Source organism: Macrobrachium nipponense, chromosome 19 (genome assembly GCF_015104395.2).
Source record: "Macrobrachium nipponense isolate FS-2020 chromosome 19, ASM1510439v2, whole genome shotgun sequence".
In the NCBI taxonomy this organism is placed as follows: Eukaryota; Metazoa; Arthropoda; class Malacostraca; order Decapoda; family Palaemonidae; genus Macrobrachium; species Macrobrachium nipponense.
The window spans coordinates 18,778,959-18,796,492 of record NC_061088.1 but is presented as its reverse complement, the minus strand read 5'-3'; the positions used below and the strand labels follow the sequence as shown (position 1 = coordinate 18,796,492).

At 38.6% G+C, this 17,534-nt stretch overlaps 1 protein-coding gene across 4 annotated transcripts in view; it reads right to left on the bottom strand.

Moving 5' to 3' along the window:
• The window catches only part of LOC135214477 (NADPH oxidase 5-like), a 141,521-nt gene that overhangs the window by 21,824 nt on the left and 102,163 nt on the right, over nucleotides 1-17,534 (bottom strand). For all 4 annotated transcript variants that reach the window (XM_064248830.1, XM_064248828.1, XM_064248835.1 and 1 more), the window contains 2 exons: nucleotides 2,818-2,932; nucleotides 2,268-2,365 (listed from right to left, as the gene is read on the bottom strand). In XM_064248830.1, coding sequence (XP_064104900.1) covers nucleotides 2,268-2,365; nucleotides 2,818-2,932 — 213 coding nt within the window. The remainder of the gene's footprint in view (nucleotides 1-2,267; nucleotides 2,366-2,817; nucleotides 2,933-17,534) is intronic.

Below are 17,534 nucleotides of genomic sequence, written 5' to 3'. Positions count from 1 at the left end.
CGGTTATATGAGGCTGCCACCCAGCTGGCTCAAATCGATACACAGAAGTACCCATAAGTCATGCAAAACCTAATTGTCAAGTTATTTTATACAGTAACACATACTCAGTGAAGTAGCATATCTTGTGTTGAAATGAAAAGAAACCCGTACTGCGATATATTCATGAAATATAATAACGTGATTAGCTACAGCCAATGCGTTACTTCTGTAAGATATGTCAAATACACACGATAATAGGTTGGCTGCGTCCATAGAGCTCTAGTTGATGAACAATGAAGGCCACTGAATCAAATCACTGCCCTCAGATCGCCATATAAGGAAGCAGTTCAGACATGATCACGGTCTAGATATGTTCTATCTGGACCGTGGACATGATAATCACCACGGGGCGATGGGTGTTGGAGGAAGATATTAGAGTGGGGTAAAGATTGGTATTACTCCGAGCTCTCTTATCTGATAAGACAGAAAATCTACTACTGATAAGAATAATCCGCGGCACCAATACGACAACAGAAAAGGCACTTGAAATGAAGCGGAAGCAACCGATGTTTATCTACTTTTTTAAGTACGAGTTCTCACCACGCGCCAGTTTTAGTAACCATAAATCAATCAATCAATCGAATAACACGTCAGTATCATCTGTGTCCACCGTTATGCTCATTTTTCCCTTGTAGGGAGTGGCTACGGATGTTAACCATCTGGTGCTCAGTTGAGACCGCGAAACCCAAATCTTCCCCACCATAGCTGCGAGAGTCGACCAGTTACCATGCACATAATTCACTGCTTCGAGTCAACACAGGCACAATGAAGTTTTCAGGAAACGGCTCAAGCTAATTCCCCGGCCGGAATTCGTTGGTAGAAATTTGCTATAAAGATATCTAACTTCCGGTGAATGATGAACCTAACAACAATTTGCTATAATAATTGACGCCACTTCCGTGAGAAAAATTTATGACATGAATGGCTTGAGATAAAAATGTTTCGACAATACTGTTCGAGCCAGCTTTAAGTTAAGGTAATTGAAGCCATTACTTGGTAATTTAAATGAGGTGGTTTTAGAATCATGATTTATGTCCTCATTTTGTTTTCAGAAATAAAAAACAAGCCACTTGGCTTATACCATTACATATTATACCCGATTTATTCTATAAAAAAGTTTAATCTCATCTCAGATGACTATTAGTTACTAACTGGTTTTGTTTGGTCTTGAAAACACGCTTATTGCTCATGCAGATGATGCTACTCTCTTTGCACTGGTCTCAACTCATGAATAATAAAATTTTGGTTGCTGAAGTATGAGCGTCAGTTTCTAGGTCCTGAGTACTTGATCTTCACACTCTGATATCTTCACCGAGTGTTTCTTTATCAATGTGTGAAACTAAAATTGTCATCCTTTATGAAGTGTCTGTTTTGAGAAACACACGTCCTCTCTCTCTCTCCTCTCTCTCTCTCTCTCTCTCTCTCTCTCTCTCTCTATCTCTCTCTCTCCGCCTCCTCTCTCTCTCTCTCTCTCTCACTGGTGCAAACACAAACACTTGTTCGTTCAGAAGGCTGACATGACATGTCTCACTTTATATTACGTTATTTGTCCTGTTTTATTTGGCATTTATTTTACTGACTACTAATCAACTTCATTTGTTTTCCGCAGCAATTTTTCTTTCATAGCTTTACCCTTCCCAATTGCCCTGTCTGTAATGGGTTGCTGTCCATGTTGGGACCCTCGGGCTTGAAGCAGTTTGTTTCCAATTAAAGTTGACCTGGATTTATAATAATAATAATAATAATAATAATAATAATAATAATAATAATAATAATAATAAAACCATGTATCTCTTAAAAAAATTGTTGCACTGAAATACCAGGATTTCCTAAACATACTTGAAAAAATACTATCTAGCGCTAAAAATCACGCAACCATATTGAAAGCATATTCTAGAGGCGAATGTCCTAATGTATATCTGCATTGCAACCCAGTGTTGAATGAAACGGTTCGAGAGATGGCAAGATCAAGAACGATGCTTTATTGGACGGCCTCTATAACACGTCAGAATTATTATAGCTTATTGAAAATCCTTATATTACTCATTCTTTTTGCACAGATTTAAAGTAAACTATTCCTAAAGGCAACTCCCCAACGTTCACAGGTCCCGAGCGAGAGAAAGCTTGCCGAGTCACCAATCCACCCACACTTTACACAATGTACTTGGAACGCTAAAACAGCACACAAAAGGAATACTTACGAACAAATAAATGGACCGTAAACTTACCGGGCATACGTGAGATTAGCAATGAAGTCCATGATTTCCTGTCGGCTCACCAAGCCATCACCGTCCTTATTGATAAGTCGGAAGAGTTTCTCCAACACCTGGGTGACAACAGGTAAATTATTAGCCACCTACCATCTACAAAGGTACTTCGATTACATAAAATTGCTAAAAACTGCCATTAGCTTGTTAAGGAAGGTTTGATGAGAACGTGTGATTATGAATGTGAAGCATCAATAGTTATGAGATGTTGTATTGAGTAACTTTTGGTCATCCATACCCAGTTTATAAACTATACAAATGTAAGGCTTTAATAACAGATTATTCTTAATTCAGAATATTCTCTGAAAACATTGCCATTAAGCCTCATCCTAGTTTCTTTTATAAAAGAAAGAAGATGGAACTAATTGAAGTACAATGAATGAAATTTATTTGAAATGAATTGAACTGTTTCATTATGGCTCTGTCCACTTGAGAGAGAGAGAGAGAGAGAGAGAGAGAGAGAGAGAGAGAGTAAATTGGGGGTAGGGGCAGGGGAGAGTTGGTTCCTTACCCCCCTCGACGTGAGGATCTTCGTGAAGAGATCCTCGGTGACTTCGGCGTCCTCACCGCAGACCACCAGAGCCAAGACTTCCACAAGCTCCGCCCACTCTCTGGCCCCAAGCTCCCTGAAAAAAAAAATACAAAAATAAAAATACATATAGTTTGGAAATCATACATTGGACATATGTTATTTGCAGTAAATTTTACAGCTAAATTCAAATGAACGTAACACAAACAACTGGAATGACGAAAGTTAAAATATATAAGAGTTTGCTTGTGTCATGAATATGAGACAAAAGGTTATTTGTTCTTCATACGCAAAATGATTTTTTCTTGTGGACGCGTAAATATCACTAATTATTTTAGAAGTAATAAAAAAAGTAATTCCAACCATATACGATTACAAGCATCACTGATATAAAACAAGGAAAAAATGCGCCGGAGTTTATTCGATGCAATCGAGTTTAATGTATACATCGTATAATCAAGGCCATCGAAAATAGATCATCTTCCAGTGGTCTCAGTATAATGCTGTATAAGCCGCGTTCCATGAAACTTTAACCACGGCCCGGTAGTGGCCTGGCATAACGCACGATTATGGCTAATTTTAAGTGAAGTATATCTTAGTTTAACCGGACCAGTGAGCTGATCAGCAGCTCTCCTAGGGCTGGCCCGAAGGATTAGATATTTTTACGTGGCTTAACCAATTGGCTACCTAACAACGGGACCTACAGCTCATTGTGGGATCCGAACCACTTATGTCGAGAAATTAATTTCTAATCACCAGAAACAAAATACAACCTACTGAAGCTAAAGAGCTACAATTTTGTATGTTTGATGACTGGTGGGTGGATGATCTTCATACCAATTTGCAGCCCTCTAGCCACATAGGTTTTTAAGATCTGAAGGCGGACAGAATAAAGCCGGCTCAATAATTTTTTTCTTTTAGAAAATTAAAAGTGGCAATTTTACGACCATTATTAAAATCTCAATGCTGGTAACGAAAACCGAGTAAACGATCAAGACAACTGAAAAGGAACCGCAAGACAGAAAAGCCTATCAAAAGGCAATCACTTACACTTCAGAGGACGTATTGTGTAAACATACGGAACTATCAATCAGTGAATTAATCAGCAGTGAGAAATTTTGCCTGTTATCAAATGAAATCCCTAAACCAGTTCTAATAGATTTTTGCAAGACCTCATCCCACTTCCACTTGATTTTCATTACCTCCCCGATGAGAGGGGATATGGGCTCCCTTTTCAATAAATTTTGATCCCCTATACCCAAGGACACTTTTCATTTAAATTTGCTTGAAATTGATCCATTTGTTCTAGAGAAGTTTATGGCAGACATGCATAGTACATTCATTCATACATACGGATGCCGGAAAAAGGGAATGATTGAGCTTCATCTCGGCAGAGTTTAAAAGAACAAATTGTTTATATGCCCACGCTGTCACAAATAAAGATGCTTTCCCCAACCAGGATTAATACTGTGTTTGAAAAAAAAAAAAACTTGCCCCAGCACATGGTACTAAAAGAACCCAGAATATTTGCGTTCTGCATACCGGTTACAAGAAATGGGGGACACTTTTCCGAGCTCCTAACAGCAGGAAATCCACAAGGAAAATGCATATGCTGCAAAAACTGAGGTAGGTAAAATAAATCCTTGTAATACGAATAAACTGTATAAACTTCGTCTTATCTTGCAAGAGGTGAACGAAATATTTATAAGAATAAGTAAAGGAGAGTAATATAAAACAGAATTAAAGTAAAAATAAAAATACGCACATGCCAAGAGAATTTTGTCGCGATAATTCTTTACCATATTCCATTAAAGAACAACTATTACGTATTGAAATAATAATAAAAAAATGTATGACCAAAAACTAAAAATGCAAAGGTACTATTTATACCAAGAATAGGGATCGTAAAGCTAAGCGGTTATAAATGCGTCATTATTAAGAGATTAAAGTTATTGAACCATTTCGCAAAACACATTTGTAGCAGCTATGTATTGAGAGAGAGAGAGAGAGAGAGAGAGAGAGAGAGAGAGAGAGAGAGAGAGAGAGAGAGAGAGAGAGAGAGAGTCGGGTCTTACGGACGTGGGGCAAGAAGGACAACTTACTGAGTTAATCCAAAGATTTGTTTCGACAATTCCTCCTAACCTTGGAGCGCTTTTATCTCGCATTATCACTATCATGTTATTAATTGAATTATAATACCTATCGTGGCATTAAGATCTAACTTGAATAGCTGCACGTGCAAAACAATCCGGTAGAAAGTGAAAGATTTGTACGCAAGAGGTCGATATTTTGATGCAGTTTTAAATGCAACACAAAAAAAGATTTTAATTTCTGTGATGCATAACACCTGTAGCATTTTTACGCAGAGGGATATTCCTAGGAAATATTAAAACTATACGGAAAATAAAATAGATATCTTATAAACACTGGAGTAACTAAAACTTGCAGCGGGTCCTGGACTCTCGTGTGAACACAAGATTACAATAAGGAACCCGAAACCAACGCAGTTTCTTTAAGGATTAGCTAAACCTACATATCCTTAACAAGACAAACATTGGGCCATGGCAGCAGTAACTTGGTTATACCTCGGAAAACCACCTGAATCGCATCTAAAACCTCTAATCTCAGTCGTATGTTCACGCCCGACAAGACACTTGACCTGAAGCCCTAAAGGTTAACTGCGGCCATTATTGGCTGCATACCTGTAACCTCTGCAATCAGTAATGAGAGACCCGGGGTTCCTTCAACAACACTACTGTCACTCAAATCTTGGGAGGATGAAATTATGCGACGAAGTATTTAGCCTTAGTCATAAGGAGCACGACGACGTGTGTGTGTGTGTGTGTGTGTGTGTGTGAGAGAGAGAGAGAGAGAGAGAGAGAGAGAGAGAGAGAGAGAGAGAGAGATATACTGAAGTTTTTAAAAACTAAATTCTCTTTTATTTCATAGTATCCTGACTTCTTGATGAATAAATACTACTATAAGGGTCCCATGTTGCTGAAAAAGAAGGAAGGTGTCTGGACTCTGGAGGTGGGCAGATGCGTAAACCGTGGGAAGGAAACACTAACCCATGATTGTGACATAATCACTAAAATGCCCTTCGACATCATACACACGCCTCAGCCACCACAATGACGACCTTCAATGGTTATAGTAGGCCATGGGCCTATGCACCATATTCTTATTTTGTCTCACTGCTTAACTATCAATCACACTTGAGTGCAGGTGTCTAAGAGATACATACACAGACACACATGCATGCGCAACTGAGAGAGAGAGAGAGAGAGAGAGAGAGAGAGAGAGAGAGAGAGAGAGAGCGCAAAAAGGATCGTAAAACTATGGGAAAATGCTAAATTACACTATCATTTCCCATCACGGAGGTATAGCAGCTCTTAATTGAAATGTATCACGAGCGGTATTATTAATGGATATGTGTGTGTATGTGTGTGTATGTGTGTATTGTGTTTTTCGTTGTTTACTTTTAAGATTAATTTCTTAGCACTTAGGACTTTCTGACAATCTGTTTACTACTACTACGTTCATGAAGAAGACAAAGAGAAAGCATATTCTATGTGGAGGTTTAGCTTGCTTGTATGGCGTTTTTACGTTGCATGGAACCAGTGGTTATTCAGCAACGGGACCAACGGCTTTACGTGACTTCTGAACCACGTCGAGAGTGAACTTCTATCATCAGAAATACACATCTCAACTCTTCAGTGGAATGCCCGAAAATCGAACTTGCGGCCACATAGGTAGCAGGCCAAGACCATACCGATCACGCCACTGAGGCACCAGTTGGTAATTAGGGAAACCTATAATGCCTGTCTTCAGCTTAATGATCGTCTCGCTCGGTTAGACAAATGATCGAGTATTGCAGCGACGAATGATCTAACAATTCATCTCCCGCAATCTCCGAGCGACCTCCTTGCCAGACCCCTTGACCTCTTGCCGTATGGAATCGACCAGTCTTCCGTACTCCGCCTTTTATCTTCTTTCTTCCCGCCCTCCCGCCATCCCCTTTTCCCTATTTACCTTGGCTCTCTCTTCAATGGGAGAGTGATATTTCAATTCTGATTAGCCTTTGTCGATTCGAGGAACGGTCTCGTGTTAGTTGTTGTTCGTCACGGTTCCATATCACTGGGCGTATACGGACTCCATCTTATATGGACGGTTAGTTCTTACTAGGCGTTAGGCGTGACCTCCTTTCTATAGAACTCATGGAATCTTATTTTCAGATTTCATTTATCTGAAAACTTATAAATTTATTAATTACCAGTGTACAGACCTCAAGGAAATCCTCTAAAATTTACTGAAAAATAACATCCTGATTATTACGTGAAATGGATTACTAGACGCAAAGTTCATGTTTGTGTACACTTACATATAAAATCGCTCGTTCTATCCTACATATTACCGAACGTGACCTTACGGCCATTCTTCAGAATTTCTTTAAAATGCAAGAAAGTTACCCCTATCAAACAAAGAGTATATTCTTTATATTTTTTAGCACTGTTTCCACATAAAAACTACGCATATCTCTAAATATGGCATCAAGGAATCTAAATTAAAATTTTTCCATAGTTTCGTTAAACTACAAACAAATGAATTAATTACGTTAATGAAATTCGTACACAATGCAGATAACACTAAATATTTCCGTGACCAAATCAAGCATTTCGTTGTACGTAGTCTTTCATCTGCTATTCCACAGAAACAACCCCCTTCATGCAACCTAGACTGTTTAACGTAATCTGAAAAGGTTGCAAAGTTGGTCAATGAAAGCTTAGAAGTGCGCGGCATTTCAAACACAAACTTTCGTAAACTTTCATATTCAGTGTGAATGGTTTGCGAGGGATATTAAACTGTTGTTGTTCTGTGAAGTGACTGGATACTGTCCATCCCATTTGAATAGAAAGCACGAGACCTGGAAGCTTTAAAACTTCAAGGGAGTTTGAGATGATTATCATCCGCGATACCATACAATGAGATCATTAGATTGTGAGTTCTTTGCAGCATATAAATCTACTCTTTCATGTATCTCTATTTTAAAAACTTTAATAATAACAATAATAGAAGGCAATGTGTATCCATATACATAAATTTTGACAGCTCGCTCACCCCTTTATATAACAATAATAATATTAATATTAATCTTGGCGAAAAGGCTTTGAAATAAATAGCACCAATTCCTTTCAAGTGAATGAAATTTGTACAATTTTGGTCTCTTCGTACGACGAATATTCACAGGATGGATTTGCATAATACACTTTTCTGTGCGTGCAAGCTGATATTTCTTCCTCAACTTGCATACGAGCTTTTGTTGAAGAAGGCGGGGGACGTCCGCCTTTTTCACGGAATGCTTGCTTTCACCAAAGAGAGAGAGAGAGAGAGAGAGAGAGAGAGAGAGAGAGAGAGAGAGAGAGAATCATCTACCATATTCACGGAAATCGTCCTTTCTACACACACGCACACATACATACATACATACACACGCGCAGAGAGAGAGAGAGAGAGAGAGAGAGAGAGAGAGATTTTAAATCACTTGTGTTTCATTCTTTTTCGACTATTCTTTTCACGAAAACTGGAACGTTAACTTGAACAATTTCAAAGAAACTTTAAATACCTCCAAGTAAAGAATGCTGTTGTACTAGTTGATGGTAGATTCTTTGGCGAATGAAGCTGAAGTTTTAACCAATGTAACTTATAAAGTATAAAGACCAAAGTCTTATTTGTTTGGTAATTCAGAAAAACTTAACAAAATATCATAGCTGTTACTTCAAGAAAAGTCAAGAAAACTGCAAAATAAAAAGTAATTCGTTTACAAAACGTTTTACATTCACAAAGAACAAATACATTCCATTGACAACAGAAACTAGAAATAAAAAGTGATTTACGAGAAAACAAAACCAAATCCTCAGCTTTCTAGAAAGAGTCGCTTCGCAAAAAATCCATAAAATCCATCAAAGTATCTTTTAACGCAAGTAAATAAATCATGAATGAAAGAACTGCGAAACTCATTCAAGGAAAACTTTATGGTAACCACATTTTGTTAATCATCATATGTTTAGTCATACCAACAAATCAATACATGTTGACGTTTACGGCATCTTTTTTATGCATTAAGTCTAAACAACAAACCAACATAAAAACAGGTCTACTAAGTGGAAGAAAAGCGTAATTATTTCTCCCCGCACTCTCATCTTACTAAGCAATTCTGACCATACCATCCCCAAGGCTGGGAAAGATGCATTATAACACAACTCACGAAGCTATTAACATCAGCTAGATTCCTTCCTATGCGAGTTATGAACGAATTAAAATAGCTATGCTGAAGCTCAGGTCGCTGCAAATGGGTATTGACTGGGTGAAATGTTTCTCCCAATTCCTTGGACTAGTCTGCGCCCCGCGGTCAAATAACTTGCCTTATATGCAGCCTAACAGTCTGGAATTGGTATTGGTTAAGACAAGCCTACACAGAAAGTATGAAGTGAAGGATAATCGATTTACTGATGACCTGCGTCTCAAGGTCAAAGAACTGGGCCTACGGCCGGTGTCACAGAAACGAGTTTTCCCGCATTTTTTAGGAATTAGAAACCAAACTTTGCACCAGTAGTCAATATTTTTAATTTCCCATTTCAAAATTAAATTATGCATGGACGTTCAGAGGCATTATTACAAAAGTATTTAAATTTTACTCCAATTTCGGTAGAAAAGAATGAGGATGACAAACTAAACTCGTGTGAGATCTTTATACCATGCTCATTTTCTTAACTCAATGAGGATAAACCAGCAAAGATAATGCAAAATTTACAAACTGCACGTGGAGTAGACAACCGCAGTTTACAAGTTCTTAATTTTATTCAAAACACACACACACACACACACACACACACACACACACACACACACACACACACACACACACACACACACATATATATATATATATATATATATATATATATATATATATATATATATATATTTATATATATATACTACATACCACACGCACAAGCTTATTTATATCTATAATTCAATTAAATATTCTCAATCATTCAATCCAAACAAGACAAAAACTTAAGATGAAGAATTCAACATGAAACCATATCTATTTATGTTCGGAAATACCAGTCCTGTTGACTTTACAATTCAGCTTCTTTTTATGTCGTGATTTGAAAGTTACCCAGTTGGGAAACGTAGCAAATAAAGGTGCAGCTTGTCTCGCGATCTAGGCAACAATTCAAAGGAGAAATACCAAGACCCTATTTCTTGTAAAGACCCCTTTGGTCAATAAGCTACACCCTTTGTAAACTTCAAAGAACATAGCTACACCCGGTACTCTGGAACTGGTCACTCGGCCTCTGTACTATATAATCCATGACTAAGAATCAAGTGTAGAGACAGGTACCTAGTCAAGTGCCCATTTTGTTATGAGCAACCTTCGTCCTATTATGGCAAAAGAAAAAAAAAAGTATTTTGTATCTTACAGCTGTGCAACATCATGTAAGTCAACGTTTGAGAACAAAATTCTTACTTAACTACTTTGAATGGGTGTGGCTTCACTAAACAATATTATCATCTCTCCAAGATGAAACAAGGATGATGATGAAGATCAAGTATACAAGCGGTACTAGCTATTAATATACCGATCAATGTATAAATAACTCTTGATAAAAGTGAAAAGGCATAGCAAACGGGAATTGATATTGTGAAAATCATTCTGTAGGACTCCTCCAAGCATCAACATAATATTACTACCGATGAAAAATAAGCATGGATAAAAAAATAAAGTCTGAAATACCACTCAAGCAGAGTGAAAGGTGTTGTACAAAGGTTAATGAAAAGTGTCAAAACAAATAAATCAGAAATAACAACGAACGTTGTTTAGCTGCGCATCTCGTATGTCTTCTTAATGACGAGGTCGTTAGACCAAGCAAGCACAACGGCAGAAATGTATCATAATAATATGGTCGTGACGAAAAAATTATGGAGATTCCTCTCGGGTTACTTTACGTCAAGACTCTACCATGTGGGCTTTCTTTCACTGTCATTCGTGACTGAATTCATTATGATTATTACATATTCATTATACTGCTTTTCGCCTCATATTGTTGTCAGATTACGTCCATTAACCAAATCTAATTTTCAACGACAGACATCATCTACGAAAGCGTCTAATTAGTTTACTACACAATCATTTCATGATTAGGTGGTTTTAGCAAGCAAGAGAAGCAATATATTTATATATAATATATAAATAGCCCAAGCTAAAATTCCGGTATCTTAACAACGCGAAAAAACACCTTTTCAGACCTTTTTAGAGTCTTCCATAGGGCTTTCCTACAACACCCCCCAACCCCCACACCCCCTCCCCCAACAACAACAAAGTAGTTCGTAGGTTTACTCCCTGAGTAAGTGAAAACCGTTCTCGTGTAACATCGCACTATTTTCTGAGATGACCTCGTCGTGCAAATGGACGTAGACAAGAATGATTTGAGAAGAATCGTTTGCCAAGTCTACTGAAATGATTAGTAGGTACCTACTGTTAATTTCCATTTCATGTCTTGCAAATAGTGAATAATGAACGGTCTCATTAACATGGGTGAAGTGCTGAAACTTGAATAACCCTGGCGCTTGTGGGAACAGTATTCGGGATTTCCCTTTCTGGGCTGGTTATATATACAAGACAAAGATACAAACGAACACATCATACATTTGAAATAAAACAAGAAGATATAAATGAGTCAGTAGTGAAGAATTTTGATTTTACGTCAAGAATGTTTGGTCAACATTGTTTAAATAATGTGTTCATACGCTTCTATTCCAAAGTTAAAACATTCTCGAAAGTTTCAGTATTTAATCTCCTTATGATTTCTCCCATTTTATATTTATGTTAAGAAGAGATTTCATTGGACAACCTTTCAGTTTATAACAGCGAATAAGCATAGACCTTCTACCAAGGCTGAGCACAGCTGTAAATTTGAATTTCTTAATTTTTATATTTCTCTAGCGGAATAAATTGTATCCCTCCGTTAAACTGATACCTCTTGGAGACGTCACAGGTAAACGGAGGTCGTTCACCCAAAGGGACAGTGACGTTCGAGACATTTTCCCGCCCTTTTCATCTTGCCGCCAGACTTTGCACCAATTAGCCAAAACACTTACAGTGGTGAGAAAATGTGAATTCCCCTGCATTTGCTTGCCGGTGTCACTCAAGCATTATCAATACAATCGACGACACGAACTTCACTATCAACAAAACGAACTGGTGCGAAATCCGTTTCCTACAACATAATTATCGCTGCATGCTTCTCGGGCATCGCTGTGACTCACTTTCCACCACAATTCTTCCAAAGTCTTTTTTTTTTTTATCTTAGGACGAGGATACTAACCCCATAACCAAGGCTCCTAAACAGAATACCACGTGAGCTCATGCAATACGGGGTCTGGCGCTCAAGAGGTGGTCACCCATCAACTCTCTGCCAGATCCAATGTTGCTGACTGCGAAAACCGCTGTGAAATGAGCACGTTCTTACATTTACTCATTTTCTTTCAAGGAATTCTGGAATGATACTTCCCGAGACATATTTAGCCATAATGACTTCTGTTCTGTTCACTACTGACGGGCAATGCGATTGCTTAATGACCTATTGTTCCAAGGATCACGACGACACGGAACCCGCTCAAGTTTGTCACCTTCATCACACCACAAGACTCGGTTGTGGCTGTCCTCGGTGTGAAGTCATAAAAACTGAATGATGACGATGATGATGAGATGGGAAGGAGTTTGTCGAAAGTTTTGTCATTATGTAAAGCCTGTCTGGAAAACTGTGTCGACTTCAAGGTCGGTTCAATGGTAGCTTCTATTAAATTTAGTTTTGCCGAGGTAATTTCATTTGATGGGGTGGGAAGATTTGCTCTCTCGCTCTCTCTCTCTCTCTCTCTCTCTCTCTCTCTCTCTCTCTCTCTCTCTCTCTCTCTCACACATATAATATTCAGAAATCAAATTAAACATCGACGCGCAAACGTACGCAAGTGCAAAAAAGCGTATCCATAACTTCCAGTACTCTCTCTTCCCTTGGACCTATAACAATGAAGACCCCACAGCCTAGTTAGATATTCCGAAGAAGTCAAAGTTTATGCGACAGAGCTCATCGCCGAGGCAGAAGGAAGCATTGTCTGGCGCACTTAACAATGCAATTTTCCTTCACACTTCGCCACACGCGAAAAAACGACTCTCAAGACTTTCTTGCCTTTTGGACTTTCTTCTTTTACCGCAGAAGTTTCATTAAGGGCCTCCGTCGACGATTAATGGCCGACAGGCATGGAAACATCCGAGTAAATATGCACAGCTTTTTGTTGAGGACTTGAAAAAATGAAAAGAATATTCATTGTAACAATGAAGACAATGGTGTAGACCAGTTCAGGGTGAAACCTTATACCGCGCGTCATAAGAGAAAATGCATAGGATTATGATGAGAGAGAGAGAGAGAGAGAGAGAGAGAGAGAGAGAGAGAGAGAGAGAGCCCTTTTCTACAAAAGTAGTCACGCCTGATCAACACTGCAGTTCGTTATTCCTCTGCACAACAGCCTATTAGGGGGAGGGGAGGGGGAGGGGGAGGGGGAGGGGGAGAGGGCGGGGCGCGTCTTATACTTTTTATTCATGTTCCCAGTCCATAAATCCACATGCACTTCATCTCGCTAGGCGCCACAGGGCCACCCCTTCACCCACGGAACGGTTAGAAGGTGGGAAAAACAGTCGTGCCGTACAACCATCAAGACGTGAATTTAAAGGAATATCTGAAGAGCTCTTTATCATGGAAACATCCCATTAACGAAATATCCCATTATGGGAAGTCTCGAGAGTTACGTCAAGTATTCACGCCGTTTCTATATTCACGACAGTCATAAGTTACGGGAGGTGGTAATGGATGGAGGATGGAGTGGTGGTTGTGGGGGGTTGTGGGGGCTGGTGTTGGTGTTAAGGAAGAGTAGGATGTCCCCTTCTCTCAACCTGATCCTTCATCAAGCCCAAGGTATATAGAATTCTATATACTTTGATCAAGCCTTTTATGTCTTCGCAGCTTTCCATTTCAACTAACGATTGATTAATTGGTTGTGGGGGGTTGAGGGAGGTTGGTGCTGGCGTTATGAAAGAGTAGGATGTCCCTTTCTCTCAACCTGATCCTTCATCAAGCCTTTTGTGTCTTCGCAGTTTTCCATTTCAACTAACGATTGATGAATTGATGAAGTTCTTCAATGGGCAAATATATTCCGCTAAGCTGTCTTAAAGAAGAACTCTTCTTGGTTTCCTGGTGATTACATCAAGGTTTGGTTATCTTAAAATTTTAATTATATTTTCGCACCTCTACGGTCCAGTTTCCTTGTACACTCATTTTTTGGTCTCATGGTTCTAAAGCACAATCAATGCAAGATCAACACCAATGGGGTTTCACTGAAATTTCTGGATATACATGGAAGTCAAAATCCCAGAAGATCAGTACGTATCGAAATAAACTATTCTGGTCCAAACTTGAGAAATAGGTAAGTACGTGAAGTGAAATTCATCTCCGGGTGAGTTCATGAAACCAATACGAACTTTAAGGTCATCTTCAGTACTTTTCTATCACCCTGAGTCAAGAACTATTTCTAGGAAAAAAATTACAGTAGCAAAAAAAAAAAAAAATATAATATATATACGTTTTCGTGAATGACTAGCCCACATGTCCCGAGATTTTCTGAACATACATTTTTCCAATCTTGGAATCAGTGTTCCAGAGAATCGATCTTTCCGAGATCCCCACAAGTCCTTGACAGATGCTGCCCTATTTTCTGTCCATACATCTCAGATAAAGTCCTAATAATAGGCAATATATGGAAGAGCCTGATATTTCCGATCTTTCCTCGACGTCGCAGACCCCTCAATTTTCCCGTCTGTTCCCCAGGGAAGTATTTCGACCCCATAAACTATGGAGTACAGATTCCCCATCTTCCCACCAGCATCTCGAGCCCCTCATCTCGAGGGATCATCTCTAAGCGACGTCCTTCCCCCTCACGAATAATTCAAGTCCACAGTTCAACAAATGTGGCTTTAATGGCAGACAAAACAAAGAAATCCAATCCCTTCTAGAGGCACGATTGTGAGAGGCGCGCGTAACTGGCATTGGTGTCACGGAGATCATGCGATAATGTCTCAAGTTCTTAGGTCTGAGGTAATTTAGTTTTTAAGCACACATTACAACAAAGGAAGGTGTGATCAAGACAGTGAAGTGCGATGTCTTCTTGCAGCGACTACAGCCCTTAAAGATGCCAGTTGTGAAGGCGGCCTCCTGTAAGACGTCACTGTAAGTCATGCGATTCTAACCGAGGCCTCTTCGTTTGGACGACATACATGTACTAATTTTTGTGTGGATATTTTAAGAGCCAGTAATCTCACATTCAGATCTGGTCCCCTCTAATTACTTGAAATAATGCCATACAGATTAGTTAGATTCGTTGGCATAGTATTCAAACTATTAATTTAACTGCAAACAATTACAAAATCTCTACTTAAGAGAACTACAAATAACAATACCGAGGAAATAAACAAGTGGAACGAAAATTAATAAGCATATGTAATCCGAACAATGAAAATAGTTTCAAGCTAAATGGGTCTGTCTGGAGTTGTGCGAAGTTTGTATACGTATTAACGAGAGAGAGAGAGAGAGAGAGAGAGAGAGAGAGAGAGAGAGAGAGAGAGAGAGAGAGAGAGAGAGAGAGAGAGAGAGAGAGAGTTTAAGGTAAACCCCTTTAAGAAAATCCCCTGGACCTGAGCTAATGACGAAAAGACGATGAAAATGAACACTAAGGTACCCCCGGACAAATAAAGATTAATGGACTCTATTCAGAGAAATTTTCTTTCTAACACGAGAGAGAAAGAGAGACTTATCCAGGCAGTAAGCTCTTCAAGATTACATTAATTCGAAGTATATGAAGAATGGTCCGCTAACAAAGACTAATTCCTTGTCGGTTTAAGGAAGGGGATTAAATAACAACTGCATTGTCATGAAATGATGACTTTGGTAAGTTAGTGCCCTCAGAGAGAGAGAGAGAGACCGATGATAAGTAAGCCACCTCACACGTTATAGTATATTTAATACTACCAAAAACGCATTATCACTTCGGTCATAAATCGCCTTGGGTGATGTCAAATTCTAAGAAAAGGGAATGAATAATAATAATAATGAAAAAACGATTTCTCGAACTTAGCTTTTTTTTTTCTTTACATAGCCTGAGGAAAAAGCACGATTAACTCCTTTTTTGCAGGAGTCTTGGTCTCCATGTAGAACAGTGCACAGGCTGTTGCATATTTGTAAATTTTGATTTTGGGAATGAATTTGCTGGCACTATACCTACGAACTTATGGCTGGTCATGGGAAATCAACAGCTAACTATCGCAGTCCTGATCTAAAAAAAACTGTAATTTCTAATTTCGACACTCACTATCTACTCCAACACTGTTTTGTATGCTTCTCTCACCGATATTCTGATACTAAACAGTGTGCTGCCGAAATAACTATCAAACAAGGGCTTCTCCTGATGGTCCTAATGAGGTCTTACTAGAGGGTCTCCAAAATAAGAGTAAAAGAAAATGATGAAGTACAGCAAAGTGATCATATCAGTTTGAATTTTATGAAGGGTCCGAACGTCAGACTTATGAGGTAAGAAAGGTGAGACAAATATTTTTCGTACAAGTCCGTCCGTTTATTTAAGGTTCTGTCAGCAATATAGCGAACCTTAAATTGATGTTGATGAAAGTTATGCATAGCCTTTTTATCATAAAAGGCGTTACTCTTTCCACTTAAAAGTGGAATGCCCTTATAGAAATTATTTTCCAGACGATTTAGACAAGAATATGAGAATTCACCAGAGCGTTTTTACGTATACGGGTTCAACAGCATAGATTTCAAGGAGTTATTTACACGCCAAGAATCTCTCTCTCTCTCTCTCTCTCTCTCTCTCTCTCTCTCTCTCTCTCTCTCTCTCTCTCTCTCTCTCTCTCTCACAATTACCTTTCTTGCTGGGTAATATTTTGTTCTCTCTTATCATGCAATAGCTTCTTACACAGATCCTGCAGATCAAGTTCACAAGGTAACAAATTTGTTGTCAGCGTTTTCAAACACTTTAAATCCCCCTTTTATCTAAGTTGACTCGAGAAAAATTAAAATCTTACATCTATAAATAAATTTTTTTTTATGGCATATCCAATGCAACCCGTTGCCAAGTCGAGCAATGAAGTGTTTCACCACCCGTGCGACGCCTAATTGACAAAGGTTTTATGAATATTGTTTTGGAAACATGATCAATTACCCATGAAGGAGGAGCATTCTTTGTTTAACAACAATGGCGGCCTTAGCATACAATGCCTGCGCGAAAGGCAATGCTTCATGCTATCTTTATGCTATATCCATTCAAAGAATGTCAGCAAAAATGATGAAGTTATGTGGGAATTTTGTTTTCTTTTAACAACCATGCGTATACGCTTTGCAAATAACAAGAGCTTTTGTTGCATATTAATTCTATAACTGGTGACATTAATAAACTATGGGTAAGAAAATAAATGTACTATATTAAATACCACCTTTTCTGTAACTTTCTCATTCATCTACCTGAAGAGAGAGACAGCAGTCTTTGAAATATAGTATTTTCTCTCTATA